A 16113-nucleotide genomic window follows, 5' to 3' on the forward strand; every position below is an offset into this window, starting at 1 on the left:
CTGCTCGTGTTTTCACAAGCGCTGGGGCCTGCTCGTGTTTTCACAAGCGCTGGGGCCTGCTTGTGTTTTCACAAGCGCTGGAGCCTGCTCGTGTTTTCACAAGCGCTGGGGCCTGCTCGTGTTTTCACAAGCGCTGGGGCCTGCTCGTGTTTTCACAAGCGCTGGGGCCTGCTTGTGTTTTCACAAGCGCTGGAGCCTGCTCGTGTTTTCACAAGCGCTGGGGCCTGCTCGTGTTTTCACAAGCACTGGGGCCTGCTTGTGTTTTCACAAGCGCTGGGGCCTGCTCGTGTTTTCACAAGCACTGGGGCCTGCTTGTGTTTTCACAAGCGCTGGAGCCTGCTCGTGTTTTCACAAGCCCTGGGGCCTGCTCGTGTTTTCACAAGCCCTGGGGCCTGCTCGTGTTTTCACAAGCGCTGCGACCTGCCCGGCCAGCCCCCAGCCGCTGCGTGTATCCGGCCTCCCCCCACCTCCCGACCCAGACAGGAGCCCACACGGAAGGAAAGAGTCACGCGCTGGAAACTTTACTCAGGATTCAGCGGGAAGCTTTGGACGGCTGGCCCATTTATCGGCCAGGCCGTAGCAATGAGCCAATTACCAGCAGCGTGGAGAGATTATGGGGGGGGGCGTGGCTGGGGGGGGGAATGCAGGGCAGTTCTCCGGGGGTGCGATCGGTTGTAGTAGGAGACAGGCTTGAACCCAGGAGCGTACGAGAGCCGAGAGGGAAGGAGTCGGCAGAGCATCGGTCCGGTGGGGCGGGGTATCTGAGAATAGACAGACGGAGCCATCGTTGGTCCTGCCTCAAGAGCGTTCCTGCCGTCCCCCGGACAGCCAGATGTCCCTCCTGGGACTTTCTTTCTTCAGCTCTCCCTTCGCCCCCTAAGCCAGAGGGGTCAGTCGGCCTGCAGGACCCAAACAAGCTCGTGAGTAGCTGTGCATGCCCAGGAGGGTAGGTACGGGATGTTAGAACATAAAAACGGCCGGACTGGGCCAGGCCAAAGGCCCATCCCTCCCAGTGTCCTGTCTGCCCACAGTGGCCAATACCAGGTGCCCCAGAGGGAGGGAAGAGAACAGGGAACCCTCCCCTGTCGCCCATTCCCAGCCTCTGACAGAGACTAGGGTACGTCTACACTACCACCCTAGTTCGAACTAGGGTGGTAGTGTAGACATACCCCTAGAGACACCATTCCTACCTTAACCTCTATGCATCTGTCTAGCTCTTTTTTTGAACCCTGCTAGAGTCATCACAACATCCTCCGGCGAGGAGTTCCACAGGTTGACGGGGGCGCTGCGTGAAGGCAAAACTTCCTTTGGCTTGTTTTCAACCTGCTGCCTATTCATTGCATTTCTTATAGTATGGGAACAAGTCGACAACCCTTCCTTAGTCGCTTTTCCCACCCCTGTCGGGATCGTATCGCCCTCTCTCCTAGTCCCCGCGTAGTCTCCTCTTTTCTAAGCTGAAAAGGGGGTTTTGGGGGGTTGTTTTTTGTTTTTTTTCTCGACAAAAAGCGGGTTCCTAAGGCTTCCGGGGGCAAATAAAATTGGGAAAGACTACGATAAGATATTCTCCGACTTATTCTCCATCCCTTTTTTACCGAGTCCGAAAGTTGTTTGCTTTTTTGGACGGCCGCTGCACACGGAGGGGACGTTTTCAGAGAACTCTTCACAATGACTCCAAAATCTCTCTCGTGAGTAGTTGTAGCCAAATGACTCCCCTTTCGTCTGTGTCATTTGGAATCAAGGTTTTAACACAAAACGCCCTGTTCATTCTGACGCTACATTCGATTTTTTAAAAAAACATTTTTCTGCAGGGCACTTATACTAGGAAAATGAAAAAGGATCGATTCCCGAACACGTCCACTGCCACCAACACATTTCCACGAGGAAGGAGGGAGAGGCGATCAAAACGAGGGCGAATTAAATATACGACAGGTGGAACCTCTCTAGTCCGGCACTCTGGGCCGACAACCTCCGTGGTCCGGCATGATGTTAGTTAGCCGGATGTCCCCTTTTAATGGATGTGGCCAAGTTTCCCCTGGTTCTGTAAAGTTTATTTTCAGCTACCAGTCCTGGCTCTCCGTGTTCTGTGCTATTATTTGGCGCTAATTTACCCCTCGATATCCTCTTATAGTAAGCGGTGGCCGCGTTGATAACGTGCTCGACAATATTAACCTCCGTGGTCCAGAAAATTCTCTCGTTCAGCACCAGTCAGGTCTGGAGGGTGCCGGACTAGAGAGGTTCACATTGTATTTCAAAAAGGACACCCCCCAAAAAAGTTTGGTTTAGAAAAACGTATTTTTCCCCTCTCCAGAATATGCCGTTTAGAACAAGTGTGAAAAAATTAAAAACGGGCTTCAAACCGTCCCACCAAAAGTGGAGTGCGTTTCTGATGTTTTCTCGGCTCGCCTGTGGACGGCGTTCAGCCTGCTCGGTTACCTCTCTCTCTACCGAATCGATATCCCCAGCACGTCTTAACCTAAATAGCTGCCATACTTTCTAATTTCTTCCCCAAGAAGCGACTGCGTTTCAGTCTTCCACGATCCTTATCCCTGCCCCACCCTTCCCATCTGGCCCTCCGGGCTCTTCACCAGCCAGCGTGGGGGTCCTTCTCCCCAGCTTGGTTGAGCAAAGCCGGTGCCTTTCCCGTTCTCGGCCCTCTCACTTACGCTAGGAGAGCTTTTCGAGGCGGGCCCAGAAGTTGCAGTGTTGGGTCGGCAACGGCCCTCGGACACGAGACTCGTTCCGGCCAATGCGCAAGAAGTTCTGCTCGGTGGTGTTGTAAAGAGGCCAGTGTTTCTTCGTTGTGTCTGTCCCCGTGGGGCTCCTAGAGATTCAACGAAAGCCGGCCGGGTCAGGAGCGAGGACGGGGAAGGAAAAGTCTCACACACAGGACGTGGGGCAATTTATCCCCCCGCTCTGAGAGCTGCGAAGTCTCTCTCGCGCCCACAGGGCTGTTACGCTGGAGGGTGCTAGACTGTGTCTGATCCGCGGGCCATCACCTTTCATACAAGTTCCTCGAGGGAGCAATTAAATGCCCTTTTCTTTGGTGATAGCTGGCCCAACGGAAGCCACCGCCCAAGGCCCGGCACCACAAGTGGACAACCAGCTCCAGCACTGAAGCCGAGAGGAGGAGAGGGCATCCCTAAGGAGGTGGGGTGAACTGCGAACTCTAAGACCGGGCTCACGTAGAGTGAGGGTGTGGAAAGGGAGCAAAGCCAGAGAATTTGGAGGCCTAGAAATAGGCCGGAGATGCCCGTTTGGATAGTGTGAAGAGGGAAATTTTGCTGGCTCCCTGTCCTTCCTGTGGGCAGGTGCCAGGACCTAGCGTACATATTTTGTAAATCGGCAGGACTACCCCCGAGAAACACCCAGACGTTCGAACTGCCGGTTCCTCCTGCCGTAAACCACGTTTTCAGCCGCATCCTGGCCCGAGGGCAGCCTGATTTTCTCAAGTCCCCCTGGACCGAGGACCTGTGCGCAAAACGTTGCCTTTTCAAAATGGCCGCCCCCTCTCCTGTCCTCCGTGGGGCTGAGGTGACACGATTCCCCACGGTCAGAGGGCCACTGTCTTCCGCTGGGCGTGGCGGGGCGGGGACCACAGGACGCCCTCAGTTAAGATGGCCGCCGTCTCCCGGGAGGCTGACCCTAGTAAAGATGGCCGCCGGTTGCCATAGTTACAAATGGGAAGGAAGCCGGTGGCGGGGGGAATGATGGGAGCCGATGAATATAGGGCAGCGGAGGGGCATGGAGAGGGGCAGGGGACTGCGAAGAAGGGGAGGCGGCTTACCCGCTCCGGGCAAACTCCGCCCAGTACCGCATCACCCGCCGGCTCAGCGCCGCCTCGGCCTCCGGGTCCGTGTGGTTGGCCCCGCCCACGGCCGCCAGGGTGCCGAAGACGTAGGGCAACTCGGCCGTGTGCACCGCCCCCATCCAGCGGGGCCAGGGCGAGCCGGCGGGGCGGTGGGCAAAGACGTAGACGTAGGCGGGCGTCCCGGCCGCCGCCAGCTGCCCCGCCAGCTGGGCCATGGGGCACAAGAAGAGGAAGTCGCCGGCGGCCTGCGTCGCGGCCCAGCGGTGCCGAGCCGAGCCGCGCTCCTGCCCCTCCCGGCTGTACCTCTGCGCCGCTGCGTGGACGCAGCGCTCCGGCAGGCCTGGCACCATGAACCGGACCGCCGCCGCCAGCTCCTCCCCGCCGATCAGGCTGCTGTTGGCTAGGCTGAACCCGGGCGCGCCGAACGCCAGGAACATGGCGCCCTCGGCAGCGGTGACGCCGGTCAGGACGGGTTTGGCGGCGAGCTGCCCGGCCTCCGCCAGCCGCCGGGGATCCTCGGGGAGGAAATCCCCGTCCACCGTGGGCAGGAAGGGGAAGTCCACCAGCTGCGTGTTCCTGGCGACGGTGAACTCGTGCCGGACGAACTCCTCCGCGTCCTTCCGCTTCAGGCAGCCGACCACGGCACCGTCGCCGCCGCGGGGACAGCCCATCAGGCGCCCGAGCGCCCGGGCCCGCTCCCGGGCTTCCTCCGGGCTCAGCACCGCCCAGGGGGCGTGGGCCGTCCCGCTCTGCAGCACGGCCCGGGCGAAGAGGGGCCGGCTCGCCGGGGAGAGGAGGTGGAAGGCGACCGCGGCGGCCCCGGCGTTCTGCCCGAAGAGCGTCACCCGGGCCGGGTCCCCGCCAAAGGCGGCCGCGTTCTTCCGCAGCCAGGCCAGCGCCAGGCGCTGGTCCCAAAGGCCGGCGTTGCCCGGGGCGCCCGGCGGCAGGGCCAGGAAGCCCAGCGCCCCCAGCCGGTAGTTCACGGAGGCCACGACGACCTGCTCGGCGGCGGCGAGGAAGCGTCCGTCGTAGAGGCCGAGGGAGGCGGCACCGAGGAAGAACCCCCCGCCGTGGAGCCAGACGAGGACGGGGACCGGCGCGGGGGGCGTGGGCCGGGGTGCCCAGACGTTGAGGAAGAGGCAGTCCTCGGAGAGCGGGGTGGGGGGCTGCCACGTGGCGCTACCGGGGTATCCCGCAAACACCGGCTGGGGGCAGGCGTTGCCGTGGCGGTCGGCCTCCAGGACGCGTTTCCACGGCGCGGCGGGGACCGGCTTCTGGAAGCGCAAGGGCCCCAGGGGGGGTTCGGCGTACGGGATGCCCAGGAAGGCGGTGACGGTGCCGGCGCCGGCGCGGAGGGGCTGGCCACGCACCGGCCCGCTGCTGGTGCGCACCACGGCGGCCGAGCCCGGGTCGAGCAGGGAGAGGAGGACGAGCAGCGCAAGGAGAGCGCCCGGCATGGCTGCCGCTGGAAAGGAAACCCCCCCCCCGAGGAGGTTATTTTGGGGGCCAGCACCGTGGGGCGGGGGCATGGGGCGGGGCCAGCGAGCTGCGGGAGGGACATGGTGAATTTAAGCCCTGCCTGAGGCTCGGGAACAAACTCTCCCCCTGCAGCTCCTATTGGCCAGGAATCGCTGCCAATGGGAGCTGCCTGCAGGGCGGTGCGGGCCAGGTGGAGCTATCTCTTCCCTTCCCCTGCCCCAGCCCTGAGGTTTTGGGGGCCCCCCCACAGTGGCTGCTGCAGTCATCCCGAGGTGGGGCAGCAGAGGGGTTCTCCCCCCCCCAGCACAGCAGGGGGGCTACCATCCCGTGCCAGGCCCCCATGTAATCCCACATTGTCATGGGGAGGGGACAAGAGGGTGGAGCAGGGTCCAGGTTTGGGGGAAAAGGTGGGGTAGGGGCGGGGGGGTTGCCCCATGCCCCACACCTGGAGCACTGGAGGGGGCGTTGTCCCAGGCCCTGTGTCCCACTAGGAGCATCCCTGCCCCTTGGAAAAGGGACTCTAACCGGTTAGAGTTGGGGGGGACGGGGACTCCTGGGTGCTGTCCGCAGCTCTTGGGTGGGCATAGGGCCTAGTGGGTAGAGCGTGGCAGGGGGGCTGACACTTAGACTCAGCACCTTGCACGGCTGAAATCTGGATGGGCGGGCAGGGAGGAAGTTTCTCGGGGAGAGACGGTTTCGGTTCCAGTCCTTCTGCGACGTCGTGACGCCGGTGAGACCCACGGGGAGGACACCGCACACTCACCTGCCTCGGTCACAGCTCAACCCGCCGGAGGGGGGGCAGCAGGAGTCTGCGGCCGCTGGACTGTCGCGCGGGGGAGTCGTGATCCCCAGAGCGCCCACCCCACGGCGCGGCGGGGGGGGCGGGAGGGGTAAGGTCCAGACAGCAGGGAGTCCAGGGCAGGGGTCGGTGTCTGGGAAAACAGAGATAAACTCCTGGCGCGTGGCGGAAAGAGGAGATCCATGGGTCAGCGGCCAGCGAGTTGCTCTCACGTGGGGCTTTAATGCGGCCAGCTCTGGGGCGGAGCTCAGCAGCTTTTCAAACCCCCCACAGAGCAGAAAAGGGGGTCCCCAAAACAGCAAAATTTGGGCCGGGGCAGCCTGCTCGTGACGGCCCCCACGCCCGATGTGTCTGGGGAGAGGGGTCGGGTCCTTCCCTGAGCGTTTTGGCAAGACACGGGACCCAGCCGCCCTGCCCCACGGCCAGAGTCCACGCAGGTTATTGATTGGAGGCAGCTAATGATTAACGGCTGGCCCGTGGGGTCAGGACTCTGTTATTAACCGGGCGGCTTCGTTCGCCTAGCGCCTTGCTCGGTTTTTGTTCCCTCCTCCTCCTCCGTGTTCGAGTGGGTCTGTCTGTCTGTCTGTCCGAAAACTCCTCCTAAACGAAGCGCCGGAATTCGGCCTCTGGTCCTGACTGACGGCAAGGTGGGCGGGGCCAGGACAACGGGCGGTCCTTGGAATGGGACTGGTTCCCATCAAGAAAAGAGGCCGACTCACTAGGTTGGTGAACTTGGCACGGCCCCATCCAGGACGGCTCCAGCCTGCCAGCCCCCCCAAGCACCCTTAAGGGCGGGCTGGGGGGCGGGCAGCCCTGCCCCACACCCTGTGTTTGTTCAGGAGCATGGCTGGTTTCGCCCCCTCCCCGTCACATTGAACCAGTACCATCCAGGCACTGAGCGCCCCTCTGCATGCAGCCCCCCCGAACCCCTAAAATTCCCTCCCCATCACACTGAACCAGTAACATCCAGGCACTGAGCGCCCCTCTGCATGCAGCCCCCCGAACCCCCAAATCTCACATTGAACCAGTAACATCCAGGCACTGAGCGCCCCTCTGCATGCAGCCCCCCGAACCCCCAAATCTCACATCGAACCAGTAACATCCAGGCACTGAGCACCCCTCTGCATGCAGCCCCCCGAACCCCCAAATCTCACATTGAACCAGTAACATCCAGGCACTGAGCACCCCTCTGCATGCAGCCCCCCGAACCCCCAAATCTCACATTGAACCAGTAACACCCAGGCACTGAGCACCCCTCTGCATGCAGCCCCCCGAACCCCCAAATCTCACATTGAACCAGTAACATCCAGGCACTGAGCACCCCTCTGCATGCAGCCCCCCGAACCCCCAAATCTCACATTGAACCAGTAACATCCAGGCACTGAGCGCCCCTCTGCATGCAGCCCCCCGAACCCCCAAATCTCACATTGAACCAGTAACATCCAGGCACTGAGCGCCCCTCTGCAGGCAGCCCCCCGAACCCCCAAATCTCACATCGAACCAGTAACATCCAGGCACTGAGCACCCCTCTGCATGCAGCCCCCCGAACCCCCAAATCTCACATCGAACCAGTAACATCCAGGCACTGAGCACCCCTCTGCATGCAGCCCCCCGAACCCCCAAATCTCACATTGTACCAGTAACATCCAGGCACTGAGCGCCCCTCTGCATGCAGCCCCCGAACCCCCAAATCTCACATCGAACCAGTAACATCCAGGCACTGAGCACCCCTCTGCATGCAGCCCCCCGAACCCCCAAATCTCACATTGTACCAGTAACATCCAGGCACTGAGCGCCCCTCTGCATGCAGCCCCCGAACCCCCAAATCTCACATCGAACCAGTAACATCCAGGCACTGAGCGCCCCTCTGCATGCAGCCCCCCGAACCCCCAAATCTCACATTGAACCAGTAACATCCAGGCACTGAGCGCCCCTCTGCATGCAGCCCCCGAACCCCCAAATCTCACATCGAACCAGTAACATCCAGGCACTGAGCGCCCCTCTGCATGCAGCCCCCCGAACCCCCAAATCTCACATCGAACCAGTAACATCCAGGCACTGAGCGCCCCTCTGCAGGCAGCCCCCGAACCCCCAAATCTCACATCGAACCTGTAACATCCAGGCACTGAGCGCCCCTCTGCATGCAGCCCCCCGAACCCCCAAATCTCACATCGAACCAGTAACATCCAGGCACTGAGCGCCCCTCTGCATGCAGCCCCCCGAACCCCCAAATCTCACATTGAACCAGTAACATCCAGGCACTGAGCGCCCCTCTGCATGCAGCCCCCTGAACCCCCAAATCTCACATTGAACCAGTAACATCCAGGCACTGAGCGCCCCTCTGCATGCGGCCCCCTGAACCCTCAAATCTCACATCGAACCAGTAACATCCAGGCACTGAGCGCCCCTCTGCATGCGGCCCCCCGAACCCCCAAATCTCACATCGAACCAGTAACATCCAGGCACTGAGCGCCCCTCTGCATGCAGCCCCCGAACCCCCAAATCTCACATCGAACCAGTAACATCCAGGCACTGAGCGCCCCTCTGCATGCAGCCCCCCGAACCCCCAAATCTCACATCGAACCAGTAACATCCAGGCACTGAGCGCCCCTCTGCATGCAGCCCCCTGAACCCCCAAATCTCACATTGAACCAGTAACATCCAGGCACTGAGCGCCCCTCTGCATGCAGCCCCCCGAACCCCTAAAATTCCCTCCCCGTCACACTGAACCAGTAACATCCAGGCACTGAGCGCCCCTCTGCATGCAGCCCCCCCGAACCCCCAAATCTCACATTGAACCAGTAACATCCAGGCACTGAGCGCCCCTCTGCAGGCAGCCCCCCCGAACCCCCAAATCTCACATTGAACCAGTAACATCCAGGCACTGAGCGCCCCTCTGCATGCAGCCCCCCCGAACCCCCAAATCTCACATTGAACCAGTAACATCCAGGCACTGAGCGCCCCTCTGCAGGCAGCCCCCCCGAACCCCCAAATCTCACATCGAACCAGTAACATCCAGGCACTGAGCGCCCCTCTGCATGCAGCCCCCGAACCCCCAAATCTCACATCGAACCAGTAACATCCAGGCACTGAGCGCCCCTCTGCATGCAGCCCCCCGAACCCCCAAATCTCACATTGAACCAGTAACATCCAGGCACTGAGCGCCCCTCTGCATGCAGCCCCCCGAACCCCCAAATCTCACATCGAACCAGTAACATCCAGGCACTGAGCGCCCCTCTGCATGCAGCCCCCCGAACCCCCAAATCTCACATCGAACCAGTAACATCCAGGCACTGAGCACCCCTCTGCATGCAGCCCCCCGAACCCCCAAATCTCACATCGAACCAGTAACATCCAGGCACTGAGCGCCCCTCTGCATGCAGCCCCCCGAACCCCCAAATCTCACATTGAACCAGTAACATCCAGGCACTGAGCGCCCCTCTGCATGCAGCCCCCCGAACCCCCAAATCTCACATTGAACCAGTAACATCCAGGCACTGAGCGCCCCTCTGCATGCAGCCCCCCGAACCCCTAAAATTCCCTCCCCGTCACACTGAACCAGTAACATCCAGGCACTGAGCGCCCCTCTGCATGCAGCCCCCCCGAACCCCCAAATCTCACATTGAACCAGTAACATCCAGGCACTGAGCGCCCCTCTGCATGCAGCCCCCCCGAACCCCCAAATCTCACATTGAACCAGTAACATCCAGGCACTGAGCGCCCCTCTGCAGGCAGCCCCCCCGAACCCCCAAATCTCACATCGAACCAGTAACATCCAGGCACTGAGCGCCCCTCTGCAGGCAGCCCCCCGAACCCCCAAAGCTCCCCACTCCCTCCCAGCTTGTCTTTCTGCTCCCTGGGCTGAAGGGCCGGGCCGGTTCCCGGGCCGGGAGAGGAGAAACCCAAGGGGCAGCCGGACGACGGGGCAGATGGGGAAGAAAAAATCCACCCGCAAGCGGGCGACGAGCCGGAGAGGGAGCCGGAGTGCGGGGAGCACCGGGAGGTCCTGGACCGGTTTTGCACCGAGGACTGCACCCTACTCTGCCGGAGCTGCCGGGACACGGAGGCTCACCGCGCCCACGCTGTGGTTCCCACGGAAGAGGCAGCCCAGGAGTTCAAGGTAGGGCTCTCTTTGGGGGAGACCTGACCCACACTGCTGCCCCGGGGCAGGAGCACGGCCCAGCAAGGGTGCCCAGGAGCCAGGACACAGCTGCGCCCAAGAAATATTCCACCGCACACTTCGCTCCTACCCGCCCGCCATCCTCAGCGTGCCCTGTCATCTGGGCGCTCATGCGAGATTCCACTGCCCCCAGCGAGGTAGGCGCGTCTCCGGGTGGTGCACATCCGCACCAGTCTGGGTGCCCATAAAATTATTCCGCACATGGATTGGAAAACTCTTCACCTGTCCGAGAAAGCGTAGAAGGAACAGGCCAGTGACAGCTAATAGGCACCCTGCCCCCACCGAGGTGGGTGTGTCCCCGGGTGGTGCTCATCTGCACCGGCCTGTGTGCCCATAAAATTGTTCCACACATGGATTGGAAAAGATCCGCACATAGCTGGGAAAACTTAGAGGGAAGAGGACACTGACAGCTGATTAGCACTCTGCCCCAGCGAGGTGGGCATGTCCCCGGGTGGTGCACATCCGCACTGGCCCACGTGCCCACAAAATTATTCCGCACATGGACAGGAAAAAGCTTGAAAAGCTTAGAGGGGACAGGCCACTGATGGCGCCCAGTGCCCACTCACTAAACCCCTCTGCCAAAATGAGACCAAGGCATTGCAGCCTTGGGTTGTGGGTTCAATTCCTTCCCCACCCCACCTACCCCGGGGGCCACCGGGCAGTCACCCAAAGCAGGGGTGGCCCTCCAGGAGAGATTCATCAGATGAGCAGAGCGCTGGCAGCGGGTGTGTCTAGTGGTGGTGCACATCTGCACGTGCCATGGCGCACACCATAAAATTTATTCCGCGCCTGGATGGGAAAGTGAGAGGGGAGGCTGAGTCCGACCCCCAGGAAACATGCACCGAGCCCTCCGTGCAAAGGCTCACGGGAAGGGCATCCACGGTGCTTTGCTGGAGGACGTGCACCCTCGCCCCATCATTCCCGTCCATGTGCGGAATAAATTTTACGGTCTGCGCCAAGGTGGGGTGGTGCGCAAGGTTTCCCACTGGGCCAGGCCCGAGGGAGGGGGATTCCCAGGGGGCTCACACTCTGTGCTTGTCTTGCCAGCGGGAGCTGGGGGCGGCCATGGAGCACCTGGAAAAGCAAGTGGACAAGGCATGGGAGCTGAAATACCTGGAGGGGAAGAAGACGGCAGAGTGGAAGGCAAGGCCCTGAGCTGTGAACTGGGGGTGGGGGACCGGCCGCCCCCTGTTTGCCTGGATCCGGCCCCCCCAGCCTCTCTCCAGCTCCCCAGCCCTGTGACTCCCCCTCCTTGCCTGTGCCCTGACCCTTCCTGTTCCTGCCCCCTCCCTCCCCTTCCGCCACCCTCATGACCTTTCCCCCTGCCCCCCCCCCACCGGCGGATGTGGGTCTATGATCGTTTTCCCGGGGTTCTCTCCCTCCTTCCCCGTAGGCGAAGACGCACTACCAGCGCACGCGCCTGGAGGCCGAATTCGAGAAGCTGCACGACTTCCTGGACGCGGAGGAGGAGCGGCTGCAGCGGAAACTGAGGCAGGAGGAGAAGGAGACCCTGACGAAGTTGCACGGGAATCTGCGGCGGCTCTCGGAGCAGGGCGCCGCTGGGATGCAGCTGATCCAGGAGCTGGAGGAGAAGGGCCGGCAGCCGGCCGCCAATCTGCTGCAGGTGGGCTGCCGCCGCCCCCTTCCCCACCAGACTTTCACCAGCGAAGGGGCTGGCTCATTAATATTCATGAGGCGAGCTGACGGGAGGGCGAGGGGCCCTCTTCCGTACACACAGGGAAGCCGCCCTCCCCCTGTAACCACTTACCTAGAAATAACACATTGTCAGCGTCGGAACGGACGCTGGGGGGGGGGGTCAGGTCCCGAAAAGGGCAGAGTTAAGGTTATTTGGGAGCCGTTTTAGCCAGGCCTCACCCGAAGACCCCCCGAACGCAACGTTACCATTGAGGTTTACAGTTCAGGGAAGGCTCTATTTTATGACGCAAATAGCGTACAAACCCCACCAACGAATCCTCGTTTCATACTATCCCCGCAGGACGTAAATTCCTCGTTCCATTTTCTCCTTTCAGGGCGTGAGAGACATCTTGAGCAGGTACCTTTCTGCAGCGCCTCCTGTTAGAAATTTCGCATCCGGGTTGGCCCCTTCCCGGGAGCGGTAACGAGGACTCTGTTCTTCTTAGGAGCGAGAGCATGCAAGTGCAGGAGCCGGAAGCCGTGTGCACGGACCTGAAGAACGTCTACAACATCCCTAAGATCGATATTATCGACCTTCTAAGGCAATTCAAAGGTAAGCGAAGACCGTTCCTCTAGTCGGAGCCTTGCAGAGGTTGAACCTCTCTAATGCGGCGCCCTAGACCGGTTCCGAACGAGAGAACCTGACCGGTTCCGAACGAGAGAATTCCCTGGACCACGGAGGTCGGTATTGTCCGGCAGCGCTACCAAAACGTCCGCTGCTTCCTGGGCTCTGTGAACACCTGGACGGGTACATTGAAGCTAAATAATTGCACAGAACACAGAGCCGGGGGTGGTGGCCGTAAATAAACGTTACAGGATCCCGGGAAACGTGGCCACACCCATGAAAAGTGGCGATCCGGCGAATCCAATTATGCCGGACCATGGGGCTTGCCGGATCAGAGAGTTCTGGATTAGAGAGGTTCAACCTGTACTGTGGAGTTTCCCGCAGCGTTCACGTTTCCGTTTTTGCAAAACGGCTTGCACGGGGAGCAAGAAAATTGTAGACACCTGGCCCGAGGCTCAGCTGACTCTGCAGCCAGCCCTTGTTGATTGGCATGGAGAAAGGCTCGGATTCATCGCAACGGAGTGTTGACTCTGAAACCTAATGTTGGGGAGTGAGGCAGCATTGCCGATTTCACCGCAAGCATTTTGCACGGGCGCATCCAGCGCCTGTTCATTTGTCGTTCCCACAAGGCCAAGCTGCCGGCCAGTGTTTAAACCCCTCCTCACCTCCATTTCCAATGTTTTTAGCTTCCTCTTCTGAACACCCCAGTTGTCCGTTGTACAGCACGTTGAGGACTAAAAAGCGCCAGTCTTGATATGTTCACACTGCGGGGGGTTTAGTGAATGGGCACTGGGCGCCATCAGTGGCCTGTCCCCTCTAAGCTTTTCAAGCTTTTTCCTGTCCATGTGCGGAATAATTTTGCGGGCATGTGGGCCAGTGCGGATGTGCACCACCCGGGGACATGCCCACCTCGCTGGGGCAGAGTGTTAATCAGCTGTCAGTGTCCTGTCCCCTCTAAGTTTTCCCAGGTATGTGTGGATTTTTTCCAATCCATGTGTGGAACAATTTTATGGGCACACAGGCCAGTGCAGATAAGCACCACCCGGGGACACACCCACAGGGGACTGGCCTTGATGACTCGCGAGGTTTCTGCCCGCCCTGTGACGTTTTCTCTCTCTTTTTCCCCCAGTGGACGTGACTCTGGACCCGGACACGGCTCACCCCAACCTCATCCTGTCCGAGGACAAGATGAGCGTGACCCACGGCGCCACACGGCAGGAGCTGCCCGAGACTCCTGCACGCTTTGACCCCTATCTCCTGGTGCTGGGTTCCCGGACGATCACGTCGGGGAAATGCTACTGGGAGGTGGAGGTGGGAGACAAACAGGAGTGGGACGTGGGGGTGTGCAGGGAATCGGTGGCCCGCAAGGGGCAGGTCGTGATGTCCCCTAGCAATGGATTTTGGAGAGTTTGGTTGAGGAATGGAGACCAATACAAGGCCGTGATCTCCCGCCCCACCCTCCTCGAGGTGGGCGTGCGGCCCAGCCGGGTGGGGGTTTTCCTAGACTATAAGGCGGGCGAGATCTCGTTTTACAACGTGACGGACCGGACCCATCTGTACTCCTACGGCACGGCCTTCTACGGGGCCCTACGGCCTTTTTTCAGCCCTGGCCTCCAGCAGGGAGGGGGAAACGCCACCCCGCTGACAATCTGCACAAAGTCTCAGGGCTAGAGCCGAGGGGGGTGACAGGCACACACAAGGAATCCGCAGTTGATGGACCTCACCTCCATCCTCTTTTTGCGGAAAGCTGCTCGAGTCTTGCTCATCATAACATCCCCCGGCGAGGAGTTCCACAGGTTAACGTAGTGCCGCGTGCCAAAGGCAAGAGTAGATGTGGTGCCATGTGGTGCCACAGGGGTGGGAGGTACTGAATGGGGGATGTGTTGATTGCTGAAGGGATTTCTGGGAGAATGCCCCGCCCCCTAAAAAATATGTCGGGAAATGACAACACATTTGGCTAACTCAGTGGTTTCCAAACTTTTCGGCTTCACGCCCCCTTTTTGGTTATTGAGAAACCCTTGGTATGTTCACACAGTTGGGGTGGGATTGATGGGGAGGGTGTGGCTGGGTTGCCTCGCGCCCCCCTGGAATTTCTTCACACCCCCTCCAGTTTGGGAACCCATGGAAACCATGAAGAAGGGACTCATTCAAAACACAAGAAAAGCTGGTGCGTGTTTTTCCCCCTCTGTGTTGAAATCCCGTGTGTGAGCTCACGTTTTTCACCACAGTGTGGACGTGTGAAGCCATTTCACTAGCTGAGAATGGGCTGAAAATCAGGAGCCGCGCAGACTTCAAAAAATGCGCCCCCTTTTAAGACGAAAACATCAAATATCGGCATTTTTCATTGCAATTTCGAAAGCTGGCCTCTTGTTGTTGTGTTTTTTAAGGGCCAACCAGGGAGGCTATAAAGGAGCTGTCCTGTTTTGGGGACACTCAAAAATCAAAGGTCTGGACATTTTAGGCCCTTGATCCTGCAAACTCTTTGTCGCATGTTTAATTTTGTGCATGTAGGTAGCGGCGCTTGAATGTACCGCACGAGACTTTAGGAAGACTTCTTAGGGGAATGGTGAAAATTCATTTCATAGGGAAGGTAGGAATTTGGCTGCTAAAATTAAATGAGACGTTAATAGCGACCGCTCAGCTGCGCTTTGGGGGGAAGAATTGCTTGCTAGACGCAAAAGCGGGTCCGCGTTGAAACTGACGACGCGTCACTGAAACGCACGGCCATCTTTCACCCCTCGAAATGCGCGGTTCCGGAATCAAAGCGGGCTCCTTTGCTGCTTAGGGTTGCCCGGTGTCCAGTTTTCGTCTTCACAGTCCAGTAATTGCGTCTTCTGTCTGGGGAAAAAAAACGGAAAATACCGGACATGTAAAATATCCGGTATTTTCTAATTTTCTCGGATGGAAGACTGTCAGGAACATTCTTCCCCTGCCTGATGTATGGCAAGGGCAGGAGGAGCAGGGAGAATTTAAAGGCACAGGGACTTTTTTTTTCTTTTTAAAGGCAAGGTGACTTTTTTTCTTTTTAAAGGCACAGTGCCTTTTTTTTCTTTTTAAAGGCACAGTGCCTTTTTTTCTTTTTAAAGGCACGGTGACTTTTTTTCTTTTTAAAGGCACAGTGCCTTTTTTTTCTTTTTAAAGGCACGGTGACTTTTTTTTTCTTTTTAAAGGCACAGTGCCTTTTTTTTCTTTTTAAAGGCACGGTGACTTTTTTTCTTTTTAAAGGCACAGTGCCTTTTTTTCTTTTTAAAGGCACAGTGCCTTTTTTTTCTTTTTAAAGGCACGGTGACTTTTTTTTTCTTTTTAAAGGCACAGTGCCTTTTTTTTCTTTTTAAAGGCACGGTGACTTTTTTTCTTTTTAAAGGCACAGTGCCTTTTTTTTCTTTTTAAAGGCACGGTGACTTTTTTTTCTTTTTAAAGGCACGGTGACTTTTTTTTCTTTTTAAAGGCACAGCAACTTTTTTTTGGGGGGGGGGGTTTCCCCTCATCCATTTTTTCCCCCCCGCCATGTTCAGGATTTTTTGCGAAAGCATCTAGCAACCCTCTCGCTGCCCGATCCGCCGGAGCAACGACAGAATGGGGACTGT

At 58.9% G+C, this 16113-nt stretch overlaps 2 protein-coding genes across 3 annotated transcripts; one reads left to right on the plus strand and one right to left on the minus strand.

Annotated features, from left to right (window-relative positions):
- Window positions 1-497: 497 nt before the first annotated feature.
- Window positions 498-6504, minus strand: LOC112545449 (acetylcholinesterase-like). 2 transcript variants are annotated; one of them, XM_075913619.2, is made up of 4 exons: window positions 5924-6055; window positions 3785-5273; window positions 2664-2821; window positions 498-899 (listed from the first exon to the last, which is right to left on the minus strand). In XM_075913619.2, exons 2-3 carry the CDS (start codon window positions 5263-5265, stop codon window positions 2665-2667), a joined length of 1638 nt encoding a protein of 545 aa, XP_075769734.2. In that variant the 5' UTR covers window positions 5266-5273; window positions 5924-6055; the 3' UTR covers window positions 498-899; window position 2664. The 2 variants fall into 2 exon arrangements, with proteins under 2 accessions (XP_075769734.2, XP_075769733.2); XM_075913618.2 differs by having other exon boundaries at window positions 499-899; window positions 6051-6504.
- Window positions 6505-6767: 263 nt separating this feature from the next.
- Window positions 6768-15499, plus strand: LOC106731674 (E3 ubiquitin-protein ligase TRIM58-like). The gene is made up of 7 exons (XM_075913793.2): window positions 6768-6808; window positions 9954-10206; window positions 11314-11409; window positions 11660-11890; window positions 12297-12319; window positions 12408-12514; window positions 13656-15499. Exons 1-7 carry the CDS (start codon window positions 6768-6770, stop codon window positions 14195-14197), a joined length of 1293 nt encoding a protein of 430 aa, XP_075769908.2. The 3' UTR covers window positions 14198-15499.
- Window positions 15500-16113: the final 614 nt, after the last annotated feature.

Source organism: Pelodiscus sinensis, chromosome 19 (assembly GCF_052426305.1).
Source record: "Pelodiscus sinensis isolate ZL-2025 chromosome 19, ASM5242630v1, whole genome shotgun sequence".
Taxonomy (NCBI): Eukaryota; Metazoa; Chordata; order Testudines; family Trionychidae; genus Pelodiscus; species Pelodiscus sinensis.

Bases quoted from the DNA above. Each gene is read 5' to 3' on its own strand.
- LOC112545449 (XM_075913619.2), bottom strand. From the start codon at position 5,265: ATGCCGGGCGCTCTCCTTGCGCTGCTCGTCCTCCTCTCCCTGCTCGAC. The intron at 2,822-3,784 runs GTAAGCCGCCTC...TTGAATCTCTAG, and splicing joins GCGGAGTTTGCCCGGAGCGG to GAGCCCCACGGGGACAGACA.
- LOC106731674 (XM_075913793.2), top strand. From the start codon at position 6,768: ATGGGACTGGTTCCCATCAAGAAAAGAGGCCGACTCACTAG. The intron at 6,809-9,953 runs GTTGGTGAACTT...CCTGGGCTGAAG, and splicing joins AAAAGAGGCCGACTCACTAG to GGCCGGGCCGGTTCCCGGGC. The intron at 11,410-11,659 runs GCAAGGCCCTGA...CCTTCCCCGTAG, and splicing joins AGAAGACGGCAGAGTGGAAG to GCGAAGACGCACTACCAGCG.